Consider the following 21,608-nt stretch of genomic DNA (forward strand, 5'->3'; position numbering starts at 1 on the left):
TCATATAAAATGAATGTGTGGATATTGTGTATATGCTCAAAAATTTCCCACACAGATGGCATTGTAAAATCTTTGTAGCTGACATTTAAATCTTGTCAGCTACTTCTGTGTCTAAAAGCAAAGAGAGCTGGGTTGGGAAGGTGGCTCAGTGGTAGAGTGCTTGCCTTGCATTCATGAGACCCTGGGTTCAGTTTTTTAGCGCTATATAAGCAGAAAAAGCCAGAAGTGGCACTGTGGCTCAAAGTGGAAGAGCACTACCCTTGAGCTGAAGAGTTGAGGGACAGCTCCCAGGCCCAGATTTCAGGCCCCATGAATGACAGAAAAAAAAAAAATCAAAGAGAACATGTCTTTTTTATATGACTTTTTTATACTGGAAAACAGCTCTTAGTGGCTCTTGCTAGTTTCATAAGCAATTAATGCTGCAGAAAGGGGGTCGTAGAGTCTTATTTATAGCTGGATAAAGCTGTCCTATGCCTCAACTATGCAGAACCAAGGGGCAGAATGTAGTGAGCTCCCCACTCTCTCTTTGGAGCAATTAGAGCTGTATTAACAGCTATTCTAATGCAATAGATGGTTCCTCATTGAGAAATGCTAACAACAATGCTAACAAACAATGCAAACTCCAAAATGGGGAAAACCCTAAGAAAACACTGGAATTCCTACTGATCTGAGGAGAAAGGAATTGTAATCATTAATAGGAATATAAATACTATTTTCCTCTGATGGCAAGAGGTCATAGAAGATAAACCAAGGTGATCAATATCATCTATTGATGAAAAATACACAGGTTAAAAAATAATACATTGGGGCTGGGAAGGTGGCTCAGTGGTAGAGCGCTTGCCTTGCATGCCTGAGGCCCTCGGTTTGATACCTCAGCACCACATAAGCAAAAAGAAAAACGCCGGAAGTGGCGCTGTGGCTCAAGTGGTAGAGCACTAGCCTTGAGCTGAAGAGCTGAGGGACAGTGGCCAGGCCCAGAGTTCAGGCCCCACGACTGGACCCCCCCACAAAAAAATAATAATACTACACTGGTAAAACTTTCAGAGTGACAAATCAGAAAGTTTAAATCAAGTTTTCATCTATATCATATGCACACAAGAACCTTCTGTTATAGTTATGCTGGAAAGGTCTGCAGCATTAGAATTCAGCTTTCAGAAGAATGTGTTGAGCTACTGTAACTTCTACAACACTCTCAAAAACTAATTTTCATGTATTCAACTACAGTTGTGGACAGTATCCATTTGTGAAAGAGGCAAGCTGTATCTAACAGCCCAAACTACTTAAGAATCCTAACCTGACCATGTAGCCCACTTCTACTGAAATAACAGCTGGATATCATAAAACCAAACTAAGGATTTTCTTGACAGATCAGCTAAGGCAGCTGGTATCATATTCCCAAAGCAGTTCCCCATGCTCCATGAGGCACCAACCACTTCCCACCATCCCACACTTACTACAGATAGGCTAATCACTTGAAGACCTACCTTTCCCAAAAATGTGGCAGACCAGTTAGAATGTCCCACATCCACAAGTCAGCCAACAACAAAAGCTGGAGGGGATGCGGAGAAAGAGGAACCCTATTACACTGCTGGTGGGAATGTACACTTATACAACCACTTTGGAAACAGTCTGGAGGGTCCTCAGAAAGCTAAAGATTGACCTCCCTTACAACCCAGTCATACCACCTCTAGGCATCTATCCTGAACAACAGGAACCAGTATACAAGGACACATGCACCTCCACGTTTATTGCAGCACTGTCACAATAGCCAGGATATGGAAACAACCCAGATGTCCCACCACAGATGAATGGATCCAAAAATTGTGGTATCTATACACAATGGAATATTATGCAGCCATTAGAAGTGACAAAATAATGGCATTTGCAGGGAAATGGATGGAGCTAGAAGAAATCATGTTGAGCGAGGTAAGCCAAGAGCAAAGAGACAAATGGTACATGGTCTCCCTGATAAGTGGATGTTAAATCCAAAATGTTAGGTGATATGACAAAATTAACAGGGCTTAAGAAACAAAGAACTTCCACTCATCTGGTCCAATCACTTCTAAACAAACCCATGGTGCTGATCACATGTATGGTATACATGTGTACACCGGAGGGAAACCAGGAAGACGACACAGAACTAGAGGGAATTAGGGAAAAACATACAACAGCAGGACCCATCAGCTGCACTGGACATTGACCAAAATGAACTAAGCAACTTAATGGCAACGATGGGAGGGAGGGAACAAATGGGAAAGAGGGAACAGCTGATGCTATGCAAAACAAAAGAAATGTACATATCACCCAATGTGGAAGGAATAACTATCGCAACGCTCATAGAACTCATAAATGTTATAGACCATGATAGACAATTTGCTTCAGGAAAGTTAGAATGTGTTTGTGACTTTAACTAAGCATCACTATCCCACAATACTGTGAAACTTGGGAAATTATGTAATCACTTAATCACAATAAATTTTTTAATATGGCAGAGATATTTTGGTTTTAATTTCATGACAAAGCCTATGTTCTGTGCTGATTGAGTGTCCTGCTTTTAATGTAATAACATCCGAAGAAGTTGGAAAGCATACATGAATTGCATTCATCCAACAATATTTGGATTTTAAAGCTTTAGTGAGTTTTGTCTCAGTATACATACTTATAACTTAGCATAAGACTCAAAGCTAATTTTTCTTAGAAATAATTTTACAAATGTGTAAAGAAAAGATAATAAAGGAGAATCCTCCGTATTAGCCAAAATTGTTCCCATCATCCACCTAAGCTCAGCAGGAAGATAGAGAAGACAGAAAAGGGAGGTGGGAGATATACTTAAATTTTAACATTTTACAGAAGTGGCAAATACAATTATTCTTTCTACAAAAATAAAGTAATGGGTATGATGTCTTTACTTTTGATCTGTGGTGATATGCACATTTGAAAACAGGTAAATTGTTAGGTGCCACTGGCTCACACCAATAATCCTAGCTACTCAGGAGGCTGAGATCTGAGGATATAAGCAGGAAAGTCTGTGAAATTCTTATTTCCAAATAACCACCAAAAAGCTGAAAATGGGACTATGGTTCAAGTGGTAGAGCACCAGCCTTGAGTAAAAAGCTCAGGGACAGCTCTGAGTTCAAGCCCCAGTTTAAACATGTGAGTATGCATGCATGTACATGTATACACACACACACACACACACACACACACACGTCTTTTTTACATGGGCAAGAAAATGAGTACATTTCTTATCAAGCATTGTAGCCTCCTCCTTTGTTTCCCCTTCCCATCCCTTCACATCCTCCCTGCCATCCTCCCCGCTCCTCCCTACCCTCCTACCTTCCTACCCCCCGCCCCACACCAAAGTTGTAAAGTTCGCTTTCGACATAATGACTTGTACATCTCATTGTTGCAATGGGTCCACCTGTATCCCTACTTAAATGATTTCTTTTTCCCCTTCCCCTCCACAAATTATAACGACATCAAATACAGTGAAAGCAGGGGTTATACTGTGGAGAAGGGACATACAAAGCAACAAAGAAATCATCTGATAAATGTGTTAAAAACAATCGCATGAAAGAAAAAATTTGAATACATATCTTAGGGTTCATTTCCCTAACATCACCATATCTGATCATTTCTGCTTGACTCAGACATATACTAGATACTGCAAATAAGGGAAACCATGGGACCTATGTTTCTTTGGTCCTGGCTTACTTCACTTAATATAAATTTTTCCAAATCTTTCCATTTCCTAACAAATAGGGCGATGTCATTCTTTCTGATGGAAGCATAGAATTCCATTGCACACACGTCTTTTTTAAAAAACAAATCTATTTGTAAATATAAAATGACAACTTCAAACTGATTTTAGGTCAACTTAAGAAAGAAATTACATTTTTAAATTCTCTGTTCTAGATGACTGTAAACTTCTCAAACAAAATGTGAAAAATAGTCTTGGTAAATAAAAACACAGTTGGGAGAGTATATATTGCCACAAAGGAAGAGTACAAAGTAATCTATCTAAGCCATTTGCAAATTAGACATATAACAGAAACCCAGAAGTAACTGCAAGAAAAGATGCACCTGCCATAACTAGAATCTACTTCCTACAAAGAAAAATAATGTGATTTCTCCATGTACCTCCCACTTGATTGTGTACACTGCTCTTCTATTTCAGACAAGTACAAACTTGACTCAAAGAGAAACTGATTATGATGACAGGATATTCTTTAAATACAAAGTGAGCAAAATACCTAAGTTTGTTAATGATCCACCACTGGATCATATATACATGCACTATGGTTTTCTTTCTAACTTTAAAAAGAAATGAAAGTAACTAAAGTAATATCATTTTACTTTTGTACAAATATTGAGAAATAATGTGTAAGTGAAATGCAACTACAGAGTAGCTCTTTTCTAATGGAAGTTTATGTCTTCTCTAAAATGGTTATGTGTCCAACAATTGGCTAGTGTTAGAAAATCTCCACTACATGGAGAAAGCTTTCATACTGAATTTTTGCTTTTTACTTAAAAAAAAGAACCAGTCATCATACAAAGATTTGTAAGGCAGAAAATATAATTATATAAACATTGTTTTTCATTAATAAGAACAATGAAAAAAGAAAACATTTCTAATTTGTATTAAAGGCTTTACAAGAGTAAAAATACTAGGAAACAAATGCAATTGGCATACAAATTAGTTCATCTCCCTAAAGCTTTTCACCTAATAATCTAGTATTTATGACACTGAAAGTAAAGCAACGAATTTCTCTTCAAATTTAAGCCATTAATAAATGTAATAAAAGACTCAATATTCCTGTACAAACATCACTTTTTATTGTCATCAGAATCTGCCCTGAGTTTTCATTTTTCCTGACATCAATTTTTGGATTTTATTTACTGTCCAGTTTCCAGTGACATGTACATCAGGGTTCAAGAACAAAATTCTGTCTTTTATAATATTAGCACATAAACACAATAGAAAAAGGAAAAGATAATAAGATGTAGTGGTTAGATGTCAAATGGATCTAGGCTGACAAGGATTAAAAATTCAGAGTCTAAATATTTCTATTTTTGTGCTTTCATTCCCCTTCTGTCCCTTCCATGAGCTGGTATACTGGCTGTGCACCAAATCTAGAACACACTCCAATTCTATAGCAAAGTCTTGGAAATTTTAGGAAAATTTGGTGTTTTCATATGTAATTATATTGAAGTTAGATAGCATAATTTTCTGAGCAGGTGAAGCTGACCTCATACATGGCTTGCAGAAGTAGGAAAGGACCCATAACATCAAGGGCAAGTCTAAACAAGCTTGGAATTGGAGCACCAGCGCTGGAAAGACTAGCTAGCCTATGTTTGAGATGGTGCAAGACATTCTGCCCCTCCCCCAACACACACTGAGTCCTCATTAAAAGCAAATGAAAATAAAACAATTGCCAGTACATTTTTTTCCAGTGAAAAATATAAGGTAAGCTTAGATTTTTAAAAAAGTATTTACATGTAAAATTAAGTCTGCAAAAGAACTGATGATCTGTTGAAAGCAGAAGGGATAGCTATGCCATAAAAATTTTAACTTGCCTCAAAAAGTTACTCAAGAAAACAGAGAACTTTACCTGTTAAAAGTGTTAAAATGCTGACTAGAGCATTTTTAACCAATTAGACTGGTAGACCTGCTTCAGATCTGATAAATATGAATTTAGCAGAGGGGTGGCAGAATGGATGCCACAAAGATATGTGATAACTATTATAGCAACTTACATATATTGTAACTGCTAGGCATTGTCCTACCAAACATTTTTATTACCATTTTAAGATGTTTACATTTTCAAGGATTTACAAGTATTTTCTGAAAACAACCCTATCATTATCTCCATTTTTTCATATGAGAAAATTAGAAAAATCTAGCCTAAGACCTCATATCTGGTTAAGTAGTATAATTTTTTCTTCAACCCAGGTATTCTGTCTCCATTTTCCTTTGTTACATTTATTTTTTTGTTTATATTTCCTCATCAAGTAGATAGAAAAAGAAAAATATCTGGTATCAACATCACTATAAGAGTTCAAGGTTGAAAGTCACTAGTGAAGATTATTTTATTGAACTAATATTTTCACATAAATATATATACCAAGTTTGGAAATATAACTTAATGTTACAGTAAGTACCTGGGTACAATACTCATCAGTGTGGAAACAAATAAAATGATGGCCTATGTAGCTATTTATAGTAACATATGCCTCTAATCCCAATATGCAGGAGGGAGGCTGAGGCAGAAGAATGGCAAGTTGGATGTAGTTTGTGCTGCATAACAAATTCCAGGCCATTACGGGCTACTTAAGGATATTCTTCTTAAGGCAAACAAATACAGCCACAAAATACCATAAGGTAAGCCAGGTCTGGGGGTACACATCTGTAATGCCTGCTACACAAAAGACAGATTGGGAGAATCCCAGTTATAATCTTACATTTTAAATCTACTCATCATTCAGGATATTCAAAAGAATATCATTAAGATAAATATCATTAAGATAATTTTAAAGCAAGAAGTATTGTTAAATTAGATTGAAGGCTGTGTACTAGACAGAGGTAGTATGATTTCTAATGTCTGCTAGTTGTGCCAGGATGCTGAGATTTGAGGGTTGTGGTTTGAAGCCAGCCTAGGCATGAAAGTTCATGATACTCTTATTTCCACTCACCCACCAAAAAGCCAGTAGTGAAACTATGACTCAAGTAGTTGAATGTCAGCCTTGAGCAAAAGGGATAACATTCAAGCCCTGAGTTCATCCTCAGAACACACACACACACACACACACACACACACACACACAATTAAATTCAAATATTTTAAACAATAAGCCAAGTTCAGGCCTGGATAGTTTTGCTAGTGAATTTATCAAATATTATAATTAATACAGGTAGAAAACAAACTTTAAAATAGAAGAGAAGGAATTCTCAACTTATTTTATGGAGCAGAATTGTTATCTCATTATTACCCTGAAAATACAAAATAACTGAAATAATAAACCAAAGACATACAAGGAAAAGAAACTATGGTCTAATATCCTTCATTATCATAAACACAAAAATTATTGATACCACTTTAATATATCAATTCCTATGATATCTATAAAGAGAGCAATACTTCATAAGTAAGATTCATCCTTAGAATGTCATGTTTACTTAAAAATCTCAGAATAAATCACTCAGGTACTGGTGGCTCACTCCTGTAATCACAGCTGCTTAGGAGGCTGATATGTGGAAGCCCATAATTTGAAGTCAGCCTGACCAACAAAGTCTAAGGGACTCAATGTTCAATTAACTAGCAAAATACTAGGCTGATGGTATGACTCAAGTAGCAGGGGAAAAGCAGTTTGAGGCCCTGAGTTTAAGGCCCAGTATTGGCAATACATACATACATACATACATACATACATACATACATACATATATACACACAAACAAACTAACATATTTCACTATATTAATAGTCACGTATTTGTGAAAATCTTTATAACTACAGTAGATTTATAACTATAGATTTAGTTATTAAAATACATGATAAAAATTGTGGCCTGGGCTGGGGGTGTAGCTTAAGAGTAGAGGACTTGCCTGATATGAATGAAGCCCTACATTACAATCTCACTACACCACAAAATAGAATAATAGAATATTAAATAAATTCCTGAATAAGTAAATGTGAGACCCACAAATTCTTCCTCAACACCTACTCAAAGGGCATCAAAATCGAAAACAAAACAGGGCCACAAATATTAAGGGTCAATGAACATGTAGACATTGTACCTTAACTCCACCCTTAGGATTCTTTATTTTGTAATATATCAATAATTATTGTTATATCAAGCATAGTATATTTGGAAGTGATATTTCACTCTCTATTGACTTCATGTCATTGACTGTGAGTGTCTGTTTCAAATCTTCCATATCTTAAAGTTCATGAAGTATAACTTGCCTACTGTAACAGTAAAGACTAGATTACCATTACAATCCAATCTTGTTATCTCACCATAGACAGGTCCCTCACTGACACTGATCTCAGTCACTTTATAATATTAATGAAGATGATGATTGTAATGAAGATGAAGATGATGATATTTAATACACACTGACTACTTTTTTCATTACATGTACTGTTTTAACAGTTTCCTATCCTCACAAGAATCCACTGAAGCAAGTATGATTACTGTATCTTATTATCTCTATAATTAGAAGACTGCATTGCATTCTGGGGCTTCTAAAGTTCATTTCAACCTTAATATGCTTTCCTTCTACCTTATCAACAGCTTATCCTTTATGGAAAGCTTCTATAATACGTAGAATCTGTACCATGCATTTTCACACTTTCTTATATTACCAAGCATATTTCATAGTTACCATAGATATTCCTTGACTCCAAAACATGAATGTAAGCTTCCTAAGGACAGTTTTTCAACCCTATTTTTTAGACAAGGCAAATGAGGAAATCTTGGCATTTCATTGTTTCTTTCTCTAATCATTTCTTTTTTTGGGGGGAGGAGGAGAATGAGATCTTTTCTAAACAAAGAAGATATGGTTAAATTAATGACTGCCAGAATCACAGTTTCTAAAGATGTTACACTTGATAGCTCATTTGTAGGCATCTTCAGAGACACCAAAGGGCCTGACAGTGTTTATCTTGTGGTTAGTGAGTGAATAGATTATAATGATTCAAGGTTTGTTTTTACTCTTTTTTATTTTGTTTGGTTTGTAAAGAATAGAGCAGAGTTCAATTCTGTGTGCCTTAGAAGATTCTTCGTTATTTGCTTGCCATAGAAGGAGGAATCCAGTGCCAGAAATTTTGGGCATGTGACCAAATTTCTTCTCTGTGGCACAGCACTGTCCAGTAGAACTGTCCTAAGATGTGCAGCTGTTGAGTACTGTGGTCTATGAGATTAAGAGTCTGAACTATTGATTTTAGTTAATTTTAATTAACTTAAATCTAAAATCTACATGCAGACAGTATACTGGGAAGTGCAGGTTTAACACGACAAATCCAAACCTCTGAAATCTGAAAATTTCCAAAATCTGAAACTTTCTCAATGCTGGCAGGACACCAGGAGTAGATCCATACCTGACCACATGGATGGTCACAGTCAAAACACTTTCAGTGAACTCTATGAGTACTGTACAAAAGAACCTTTTAGGTCATGTACATAAAAGATAAATGTGTGTCGTGTTGAGACTTGAGTACCATTCCTAAGATGTCACACTTTGTATATGTAAATATTCCAAAATCTGAAAATGTCTGAAATCCAAGTCAATTTTGGTCTCAGGCATTTGGGGAAGGAGATATATCCTCAACCTGTACAGTTCTGCAAATATAAGACTGAGGTCAGTCTTTATTCAAGCAGCCTTTATTTATGCTACAATTCTCTTTGGAAACTTTCAGTAGTTACTTGTCAGTGGTATGTGTAAGTGTTCTTTGCTCCATACATGACTAGCTAAATTTAGGGCCTTCAAATTTCTTAAAAATGTAATGCACTGGTTATTTTAAAAAAGAATGTAAAAGTGATTTTCTAATATAGTTAATGAGAAAACTTGACCAAAGAAAACAAAACTTAATGTGTTATTTATATCCATCATGTATACATGTATATGCACATATATAAAATATAACCAAAAAATGAATTATTATTTGCAAATCAGCTATTTGTTGTAAAAAAATGAATGATTATTAACAAATGAGAGCAAAACACTCTATATGTACAGGTAAAATGAAAATAAAAAAGCAATAATTTAAAAAACCTTTAAACCCGATTCTCCTTTTATCAATTACTAGTCAAACTTCTTAATAATCAAAGATGCTAACAAGCAATGGCTGACAACATTGATCCATAGGAATAGCAAATAGAAACTAGTCAATCCTCAAGAGAGTTGGTTTTGCTCCCCATAAAAATGTGCCTTTAATACTATTTGAATCCTGAAAGGGGTGGGGGACGACAGGAGGGAAGGTCGGGAGAGGGGAGAACAAACATTCATATTCTGGCCCATTCACACAAACCTCTCCTTGAGCATTATTGTTTGGGGAGGAGGGGGCTGCAGGCAGGGGGCCCAGGATGTTGACAGAACAGAAAGGATGTCAGGTGAAGATAGAATGCTGTGCCCTCTCTAACCAGCTGAAGGCTCAGCATGATTGTTTTCTTACAAATAATACCTGTGGGTGTTGAAACTGTTCAGATAAGCTATCAAACACACTCTTTCACTTTGCTGCTGTAACTCCATAAAATTTATTTTTATTTCTGAAGAGTCCTAGGCAATAATATCTGTAGATGGCTAAATAATCTATAAAAAATTTGTCAGGTACTTTCACTTACCTCAACTAGAACAATTCTGTACTTACTTGGAGATTCTAAAATGCAACATTTTCTAATTGGTATGATTATAAACTTCAAAATAAGATCTCTTTGTCTAACTAAAGCATTAAGTATAGAGACAATCCAGAAGGAGAATGTGTAAAATCTTTGTCACAAAATGAAAATAAATCTACACTCATTTCCATATTTTTTTACAATTTGAGAAGTGGTCTACATATGAAAATACAGAACATATAAGTAGCATATATAGGAAATGCATTATTAATATATGGATGACACATCATTTTACTCAGAGGAACCTGATCATCTAGCTCAGAAACATATATAAACTGTCTAAATAAATAAGAGATAAATGGAAGAAAAAAGTAGCAATCCTCTCCATTTAAATTAGATTTCCCTATTAAATCAATCTATATTCATACTAGGTTACTGCATCTGCAGTGTGTATCACAAAACAAATTCTGTGATTCTATGTGTGTGTGTGTGTGTGTGTGTGTGTGTGTGTGTGTGTATCCTGAGCTTGAACTCGGAGCCTGGGTACTGAATTCTAGCTTTAATTTTTGTTGTTGTTGTTGGTGGTGGTGGTGATGGTGGTGGTTTATTGGAGAAAAGGGTCTCATGGACTTTCCTGTCCAGGCAGGCTTTGAACCTCAAATATCAGCCTATTGTGTAGCTAGGATTACAGGTATGAGCCACCAGCACCAGCCCAAATTTATAATTTCATAAAATTTTCATATGAGCAGTCACAAATTGAGTGGAAGGAAAGTTTCAATAATGCTTCATTTAAAGCTGTTTTCCATATTAGTCAATCCAAAAACTATTTAAAAATCAAACTTTAGTATAGTTTATTAGTTAAGAAAAATGAATAAGAAAAATAAATAAATTTAAATATGAAAGATGAAATATTTTCAGACAACCCCATGAGGAATTTATACTTGATCAAATTCATAACTAATTACTAGGCAAAAATGTCTTACCTTCCTTACATTAGCCCTGTATTTTTCTCTTTTAAAGAAAATGTATTTAAAGTATCACTTTAAAAGTAAGTTGGTTTTTTTAAAAGACATGTTTAATAATACTAAAGAAAATATTTTACACAGAAAGGCACCCAAACTGAGATATAATCAAAACTCCTACTACATAACTGGATTCCCAAGGCACAAAAAAAATTCTTTAAGTTTTTCCAAGAGTTATTTAATAAGTAGTTTTCCTAATAAAAAGAAAAGAGCTCAATTTGTAACCATAGGTATGGATTTGATATTTGGTAGTATGATTCTAAAAGATTTAGGGAAAAACATAGATTTGAAGTTCTTTCTCCTGATCTAAACTGGTTCATGACAAATCAAATGAAATGCTCCATGAAGATAAATGTGTCATTCATAAATGATGGAAAACAAGTAGTATTTTGATCTTACATCTTGGTTTATCCCATTGTCATTTCCCCCCTCTCTTTAATAATTACCTATGCACAAACTCTAGATGGCAATATTGCACTTACTGTACTTTCGGGAAATTGTCACAGTCGATACCCACATATCCTCTTTATCAACATTTTATGTGCCATGGATCTATAGCCTCTTATTATAAGTGTAATGAAGCAGAAGTTATTGAAGCATTTTATTGATTGCTCAGATCACAAGTTTACTGCCATACTGAATTGGCACCTTACTCGCTGAAGCAAACTGCTGACACCTTTTTTAAAAAGTGACAACTACATCTATTTCATGACCAGAAATCCATTTTCATCTCTATCAAGACAAGAATGCAATTTTCACTTCATTTAACTGATGTTAGGCCTGTTCAAAGCATGACACTTAGAAAAAGACACAAGTTTAAGGTTCTTAAAATACTTCAAGTAACTAGAATGCAGCTTGGTTTCAGGAAAGGGAAAAAAAATCAACAATCCTCAAATCTACAATCTAATGTTCTTTAAAAAAAAATCACTTACTAGAAACTTCAGAAGTAGTTCTAATTTTGAAATGCCTGCCACACTACATTTATTTTTTAAATGTAACTTAGATATATGCACTAAGAGATTTTGTTTAAAGGTTTCAGAAGACATTAAAGTTGGTTCAAACACGGAAATATTCTGAGTATTGCCCAAGAAAGTCTAAGTTAAGGCAAGGGCTCAATGTTTAAAGTATACACAGCACAGAAAATGAAACAAATAGTTATTGTTTCACTTATGCTGAGATTCATAAATGATTTTGATTGACCTAAAACATAGGATCTAAAAACAAAAACTTCCAACATATCCTTTATAAAATAAGGTGATGAGCATATTCTGTCAGCATTAAATGTAATTCAACTATATTTTAACCAGAAGCAATTCTGAATAGAATATTTGTATTACTACTATTATTTTATGTCTAATTATCAAATTTATTGCGAGTGTAGGCAAAGTGAATCAAGGATAGGCTTTACAAATTGTTAAATTATCATGCTTTAAGAGAATGGAATTTAGATATTAATAAAAATAAGTTTTAATTTTAAATTGAAGAACCAATATAGTCTGAAGTTTGATGCCTATTTCTTTATCCAACAATATATTCACAGAAGTAAACCTACAATATGGTTCCATTTTAAATAGAGAAACCTAAGTTTTGAAACAAAATTTCAATCTCACTATCTAAATTTTTCAATCCAGCACATCAAATATAGAACTTTTAGAAGTAACATACAACAGCATTTTTAAAAGTTGTTTTGCTTAAATTAGTTCAAAAAACTAAAAAAGACCACATATACACACAAAAACAAATTGGAAGTACTCAGGCAAAAAAATGTATTATTCTAAGAAAACTTTATTAATTATTTATTTAAAATAGACCCAATGATACATTTTTCTAGATAAAATTAAAGAAATAACACCTTTCCCTGAAACTTCAAACATAAACAGAAATTTCTATGTTTTTCAGTGTACTGCTGAAGTTTAGAAAATGCCTTAAAAAATCTTAAAAAAATACTGTGGATATTTTTGTCTAGTTTTGTTTAAATAATCAGACTGGTATAAATTTAACATGAAGCTTGATGAGTTTCTTTTCAAGATGCTAAAAATTTAAAGTAGAATTAAAAATTGCCTCAAATTTCTTACTTTCAAGATAAATGCATTTTTAGGCCTTAAGTAGCACAAGGACTCTATGATTTCATAATTAATATGTTACCATGAAATATGCATTTTCTTTGTAATTTTCTGAACTTCAAAAAATGACTGTAATCTATACCAACTAAGATAATCCAGGAACTGTTTTGAATGATTAATACTGAAAGTGAAATGAGCTCTTTTAAAATTAGTATTTTTGAAAAAAGAAAAAAAGCCATATACATTTGTTATTTTAAAAAATCATGGATAATTCTGTTAGGGAAGCTGGGTTGAGGAAGAGCTATCTAAATCCAGAAGATGTTTCCAGAAATGAAAGTCTCTTCCAAATCACGTTTGTACTTTTAACACTGCCCATCAGCCATCAGGAGCAGTTATTTATATAGCTGCCTGGCACAGATCCATGGACTTTTATTCATCTTTACAGTATTTCTGAACAGACTGACATATTTTGTTTACTGACAGCAACCAAAAGCTCTACATAACATCATAAATAAAGAAGATCATGTTTAAAAACCGCTAATATCATTTTAAAAGGTAGTGCAGGCTTGTGTTTTGGCCTCTGTTTGGCTGTGTTAGGCCCATGAATGACAGCTTCCCTGCTTGAAACACACAGAAAGCACAGCCTTCCTCATTCACTGACAGGACTGTGGTCTTTTCACACGTTCCTTCCACAGCAGTGTTTGTCCCCAAACACTGGAACTCCACACAATAGCATTCCTACTTCAACACCCCCACCAACAGCACCACTACATAACAAGAATGCTAATGAGATGGAAAGGCCCTGTCCTTGAAAGTGTTAAATACATTTCATAGGAAGCATTTATGCTACTTCAAAGATTACCAATTAAATAGATTCTGCTTAGCTCTGAGCAATTTTGAAGATATTTCCACTTTTAAGGAAATAAATGTGATAAATGTAAGACTAAGTGATTTTATGCTGTCCTATAGTATCTCATTTTAATACACATGAATCAGTATATATTTAAGACCACCCTAATGTAGTGTGCTTAATTCAGTTGCATACTATAACAGCTAAGCTAAAGTTAAAAGTTAAAAAATGAGTAAATTCATAAACATAAAATCAGTAGCCCTGATTTTTCTTTTGAAGCTATACTATCACAATTCAGCCAAAAGATTTTCAAAGAATGTCAAAATTTACAGTCTATAATTATTTGCCAAGCAGCAAAGCAGCATGATTTTCATATGGGATGTCAGAAGTATAATAAATGGAAATTATATTGAGCTAATATATCCTATAATTTAGAAACTTAGACTTGCTAAAAAAAAAGTCCATCCACATTTCACTTATCTATAATTCCTTATCACAATCTTACATAAAACCAGATATAAAAGACTATCCCAAAGGTCAAGTTAAATACATGTAGTTCAAATATTTATTAACGCTAAGAGATATTTGATTTTTCTTTAAATCCTACTCATAAAGATACTGCCAGGTTTAACAATTAACCAGTGAAGGCTTGATAATGCTACCATCACAGTGATTTTTCTAGACATTGGAAATAATTTAACATATAAAGTCATGGTGTCACAACTAAGTCATGGAATAGAGACTGCAGAATACATATAACTGAACATGACTAACAATATAAAAAACCTACATGGAAATGTGTAACAGGAAAATTGCATTGCCTTTTCTTCCTTTTCATATTTTAAAATACAACTGAAATATTTTTATGAAGTTTTAATTATTTCAACTTAGTGAGACATAGGTAAGAATACAAAGTCTGTGGTGCTAAGTAGTCTTAAGTTTAGCATAATGTTAAAATTCTTACAACTATGGACAGATTAAAAGTATTAAATTTTGTTCATATTTACACTTAATATCAACACAATATAGTGCTCATCAAATTTGAGTCAAAGAATTTTTTAGTCAAAGCAATAATTCTCAAGGTATTTCTCTTCTTACAATACATAGAACTCTTAAATCTACATTCTTTCCTATTAGTCTTACTGACTTAAATTTTACTATTTTTCTCATCTTGATCATTCTCACATTTAACAAAACTTAAAAAATGTTTCTCTTTAGATTTTTATTTAAACAGTATCTTTATATTGGAAATTTCATGTTTTAACATCAAATAAATAATATTTAATAATATGATTCAAAATTAAATTATTACACCTCCTAATAAGTTAAATCGAAATGTATATCAGATAAATGATTGTAATTCAATTAGTCATAATCCATTTTATCATATCACATTATTTAAAATTAGTTACATATAATTATATCTTAAAATTAAAACATTTTAGCTTACATTAAATACAATTAAAATTTAACACCAGTTTTTATATGATAGCTTCATAAAGACCATTGTAAAAGGTTAGATGTTTTTCTGTTTATTATTGTGAATAAGCTTATATATTGTTATGAACAATTTTGTTTCTAGATCCACTGGAACTAGTTACAGGTCAAACCACACATATTTTTTATATAAAAGTTTCTCCTGGGAAAACATTTCTTGGTAGTTCTGGATCCTTCACTCCAACACTTCCTGAACCAGACAGCAGGAGGTGCTGTATGAACACTGAGATTGGCTTTTGTTTCCCACTTCCCTCCCCTTTCTCGCTCTGCATGCAGACAGTATGCAGAGGGTAGCATGATGCTTTCAAAATAGTTACTTTCAGCATCCTGTGGTGTAAGATAATGAGCCCAGTTCGAAACTGAAATCTCCCAGTTCTAAATGTAAAATTCAGTCCATATTTAACATGGTAAAAATGTTTCACTTCTTAAGTCTAAGTTCAAAGAGGATTTTTTTAATGTTGCAACTCGATTTTTACTTTTCAAATGACACCATTTATTCTGCTTTATAATGTGATCCTACTTTAAGGTAAATCGAAAATCACTGTATATGACTATTAAAACATTAGTCTTTATACACACACACACACAGTTTGGAATGGATATTTAAAGGACAAATCTACCGTAATAAAAATACATTAATCATGCTTCTATTCTTTGACTACTGAAACTTACCAGGAAAATAAGTATAAATAAAGTTTCCCTTGGAATGCAGCTAATTCACAATTCCATTGCTTTGGATTGTGACTTGTTTTGTTTTAGCTTAACTTCTACAATAGCATTCTGATTTTACCCTGGTGGGAAAAAGTTCAGAAAGCTAAATCTTCAAATGACTTAGGAGCTATTCATTTTCTTATTTAAAGTAACTGGTTATAGAATTTTCACATAAGGAATTGCCTTTGCTTTGCATGTTGCACGCCAAGAAAAGATGAGACATATGACATCCCATACCAAAAGACAGATACAATTAGCCCAATTATTGTTGGCTTTCAGATTATAGAAGCCCTTTGGCTCCCTAACAGGCACTGAGCTCACAAAATACTTGTCACAGTTCTTTTATGACACGATGCTAATTGCTGTTCTATAAAACCAAGTACACTTTTAAAACAAACAATAAAATTCTAAAAGGGGGATGACTCACCTGTTCGTAATATTTTTTTGCAGACTTTAATCGTTGGTACAGGGCCAAAAGAACTTCTTGGATGTACATCTTAGCTCCTGAGGGGCTGAAACCTTCTCCCTTTGAGACCCAAAGTGGTCCCCGCAAAGGTGTGATGGAATTTTGCAGGCATTTTTCAAGCAGAGGAACTATTCAAGAAAAGATAGGGAAAAATATTCTTTTGACCCAACCAAAATGCATTGCCTGGAACCCAGCCCCAATGCCAGAAATAACTCTTAACATCTATTATTTATATCTGACCTAGGTTAAGTCTTAAGACAGGCAATTCCTGCATTACTAGTGGCCACCATGAGGATGTATTTATATTGAGACACCCCCCGCCCCAAGCAAGACTCATAAGCTTTGTGAGCACACCTGAATAGTTCTGAAGTGTGCCTAACTAGCTGCACCGAGTGTCATGGTGTGCACTGATTGCCTTATCTTCTCATTTATCACAGATGAGTTGGAACCAACCTTGCTGAAATCTACTTGCATTGTCCTGATAAAATTGTAAGACCCATGTTGTTTCTGTGTATAGCCTCCTGTAGTGGAATCTATGTACCAAAAACATCACATCTGGAAATTATTCATAAAATATAATCCACACCTTTATGAGCCATCTTGTTTCCAGGCTTATTATTGCAATTCTTTAAATAACCCATAAAACAGGGTGGCAAGACTGTTTAAAAAAAGTAGGGGGAGAATCTGAAGGAAGTATTCTATCATACTTTTTTTAAGTCCCTGGGATATAAACTAGTCAAGATTCTGAAGTGCTATTCCAGCATGAGCTTTGTAAACAGATAAAAGATATTTACTTGGGGGCCTGTAATGCAACATCCATATGGACTTGACAGACATGTTTATACAGTTCTTCACATGATTAGCTTATAAAGTCTTTCTAGTGTAAAGCAGTCAAATAACATGGCAAGTAGCAAATATTTTTCAAGATTTAATTTTCCTCTGAAAAGTCAGAAATCTTAGGCATCATTGGGAACCCAGAGGAAGATAAAAATCATAACACTCTTATAACTTGGTCTTTATTTCAATGTTTATACTGTATATGGTTCAAACATACACATATAAAATAGCTATATGTCTCTGTCTGTCTTATTCTAGTATATATTTTTACTAGGAAAACAGAACTAGATCACCAGAAGAAAAAATAGGTCTGTGCATTGCTTGTGTTGTATGTTGTCTATTTTATGTGAAGAGGTCTAGCATAGCGATCTGGAAACTGAATTACAATTAAGTTCAGCTAAGCTGCTGAGAGGCTGAGTTATGCAAATAACTTCTGCTGAAATTTGCTCTCAGTCAGAGTTGTGCATTTTATGGCTCCTAAGTTCTATGACTTTTTCTAAAGCACAACTAAAAGTCAAATGTATTCAATGCTTAGGAGAATGTTGAAGCTAGCAATAAACATTTTTGCCATTGTAAATAAAATTAAAAAGAAATTATGGCATGTTCTCAGATGTATGCATAAATTTCATTCATCTAGTTTTAGAAAAAACCTGAATTCTTGACATTCACCTATCCCATTTTTACACTCTTAAAACATAAATCTTTGTTTAGAAGTTTTACCACAGCAGGTGCCTCAAACTTTTCAAATATCTATAAGATCATATATACTATAAAAATAAAAAAGAGAAACAACTCATTTTCAGAAGTACAATTCCTAAATCTTAAAACATACAAATAAAATTGTGATTATAATTTTTTCTAAAGAAAGCTCAAGAACTCCCAGTTAACAACTATAACATTTATACATTGGTTATAACATTCATATATTACTATTAAATTTTAATTGACCCACCTTTAATGGGAATACTCATTTAGCCTAGCATATTTGTGAATATTGCCAAGCACTACATTGATAGGTACTAAATTTGAACAAAAGTTTTTAACAATTGTGAAGCAAGTGATATATTTTAAACTCACATAATAATCTTAAATTTAAACTTGAGAACTTTCATCAGGTTCATCATTTATCTACATTTGTCACAAAATAACTTGGATTCTTTATGTCAACCTGACCAATGCCAATAAAAGCATTTAGTTGATTTTTCTACCACAAAACTCTACTCCTGCTCCCCCCCCAACTTTGTAAACTTGGGGGGAAAAGATTAAAATCGTATCACAATGTAAGCAGTGTCAGAACTGATATTGGATATAAAATAGCTCCCTGGCTCCACATGATTTATGTAATTGGGAATACTGTGGAAACCAGAAACGGTAAAGCAAAGAAAGAAGCATTCACAAGCAGGTTTTATAAGGGACTTCAGAATCTGCTCTGAACTTGTTGAATAATCTGTTCAGTATTCCAGCATCTCCCTGCTGGAAGCAGGGTCCTCATTATAACCACAAGAGCACTAATAAAGGTTAGCCTCTGAACTAGGGATTAGAAGGCTCTTTCTTTTAGGAAGCTGCAAACTAGTAACTTTGATGATCTTCTTGAAAAGAAAGACAAAGCACACTCCAAGAACAAAAATGTTTCCACTAAGTAGGAAGGTATAGAAAACATAAGAAAATGATATGCCTAAATACTTGGAAAGGAAGTATAAATCAGCCTAATATGCTATATTGAGAAAAATAATCAGAAATACTCAGAAATTAACCAGTCTGAATTAAAGGACTCTCTATGTTGGGGCTGTTGGGGAAGAAGCTTTGGCAGAAGATGATGTAGTTTTGAAACTTAAGTGAATAATTGGTTCATTAGGTTACTTGACTTATCAACCCTAGCCATAGATTTTAGTGTATAATATTTTAAAATGTTTATTGAGTATTCATAAAGTTCTATACTAAATAAGAGTGTACAAATATTTTTAACAAATGGTTTTTTCAATTAAGTAGTTAGCCATTTCTCGTTTTCTGAAGTAAAATTCCATAGTTATTAAACACTGTTGTATAAATATGTGCAAGAAATTAAGGGAATGATTTAGAAGTGCCAATAGTGTTAGCCATAAGAGCACAAATTTAGAGGTTACTAAGAGCTAGCAAAGCTCAAGATTGATAATCAATGAAACATATTTGCTTTTCCTATGGAAGGAGCTACAGGAGATTATATATTTTTTCAAGATATTCTGTGTTTCTATGTCCTTCCAAAACAGGTACTTCTTTCTCCCTTTTCAAATTACTTACTTATTATTGCCTGATTTAAGGTCGCCCTGTGTTGTTAGTGTTTGTGTGCCAAACTACCTACACACAAGCATTTCTTCTTACATGGAAAACTTTACTATAGATATTCTACCTAGTCTTTTCATTAAACAAGGCCTCAAAACCTTATATTACATGAGGTAACTAAAAATCATCCCAAGCCAGGCACTGGTGTCTTATACCTGCAATCCTAGCTACTTAGGAGGCTGAGATCTGAGGATGATGGTTCAAAACCCACTCAAGCAAACAAATTGGTGAGACTCTTATCTCCAATTAACCAGCAGTAGGCCAGACACAGAGATGTGGCTCAAGTGGTACAGCACCAGTCTTGAGAGGAAAAAGCCAGAAGCCAGTGTGAAACCTTTAGTTCAAGCCCCAACACTAGCACACACACACACACACACACACACACACACAAATAGTAATGATAATCCTTTAAGTTTAGTAATACATGTGTATCAGTCAAATGGCATTATTCTACAGATCATTTCTACCACTGTAAAGGTAAAACATTATGTTTAATTGCAGGTTACATATTTAGAGTAAATTGAAAAGTAATCATCTCAATGTATTCAGGACCAAAACTGAGAATTTTGAGCATAGCATGTAACTCACTTCATTGGATAGAACTAATACTGAGTATAGTGGGTATAGAGATCAAATGACCCAAAGTAGTCAAAACCTTAATTTCATGCCTTTCTTACTCATATTATTTTGCTTCCTTTGAATTTCTTCCCTTTGCACCTGTGAATTTATTTTTACCTTGAAAAGTCGTATCATGTTAGTTATTCAGAATTATTTATTCTTCTCTCTATGCTTGCTATAGGGTGTGTGTGTGTGTGTGTGTGTGTGTGTGTGTGTGTGTGTGTGCGTGTGTGTGCATGTGTGTGTGTGAGAGAGAGAATTAATGAAATCAGGACATTTTATTTGCTAGACAAGTGCTCTACCACTTGGGTTATGCCCCTAACCCTTTTTATACTAGTTATTTTTCAAATAGGGTCTTTTGCGAGGGCTGTGCTGGACCACAATGTATACCTCCTATGTAGTTGGGGTGAAATATGAGTCTGTGCACAATTTTTATCAGATATAAAATTTGTGTCCAATCTGGCCTCTTAATTACAAGCCTCCCAATCTCAGCCACCCAAGTGGCTAAGACTGTAGGTGTGGGATAACACAGGTGGCTTTTTATAGCATTTTAACATACTGTTATTTGTCCCTAATTCATTTTTATTAGTCCTTATCATCTCCCTTTCCACTCCTTCTTCCACTAAATCCAAAAGCCTTTAGATTTTTGAAGTCATGGTGCTTTGTTTAGTTAGTTTTGGTTTATTTTTAGTTGACAAGAAACAATCCTATATATTTATGGATATAATGTGATGTATATACTGTAGAATTAAAATCAGGCTAACTAGCATATTAGGTCAAAATGTCTTATTAGTTCAACAAATGTAGATAGCCTATGTGAGCAGTCTATTGGGTACATTTTATGACCATATATACAGGTATGCAGAATCACTCCAAACCTGTAA

General features: G+C 34.0%; 1 protein-coding gene across 1 annotated transcript in view; it reads right to left on the reverse strand.

Annotated features, from left to right (window-relative positions):
• Positions 1–21,608, reverse strand: part of Dcdc1 (doublecortin domain containing 1) — a 118,913-nt gene that overhangs the window by 37,646 nt on the left and 59,659 nt on the right. Inside the window, exon 8 of the mRNA XM_013019549.1 lies at positions 16,912–17,078. Within this exon, the coding sequence (XP_012875003.1) occupies positions 16,912–17,078 (167 nt within the window). The remainder of the gene's footprint in view (positions 1–16,911; positions 17,079–21,608) is intronic.

The sequence above is a fragment of the Dipodomys ordii genome, unplaced genomic scaffold (genome assembly GCF_000151885.1).
Source record: "Dipodomys ordii isolate 6190 unplaced genomic scaffold, Dord_2.0 Scaffold46, whole genome shotgun sequence".
In the NCBI taxonomy this organism is placed as follows: Eukaryota; Metazoa; Chordata; class Mammalia; order Rodentia; family Heteromyidae; genus Dipodomys; species Dipodomys ordii.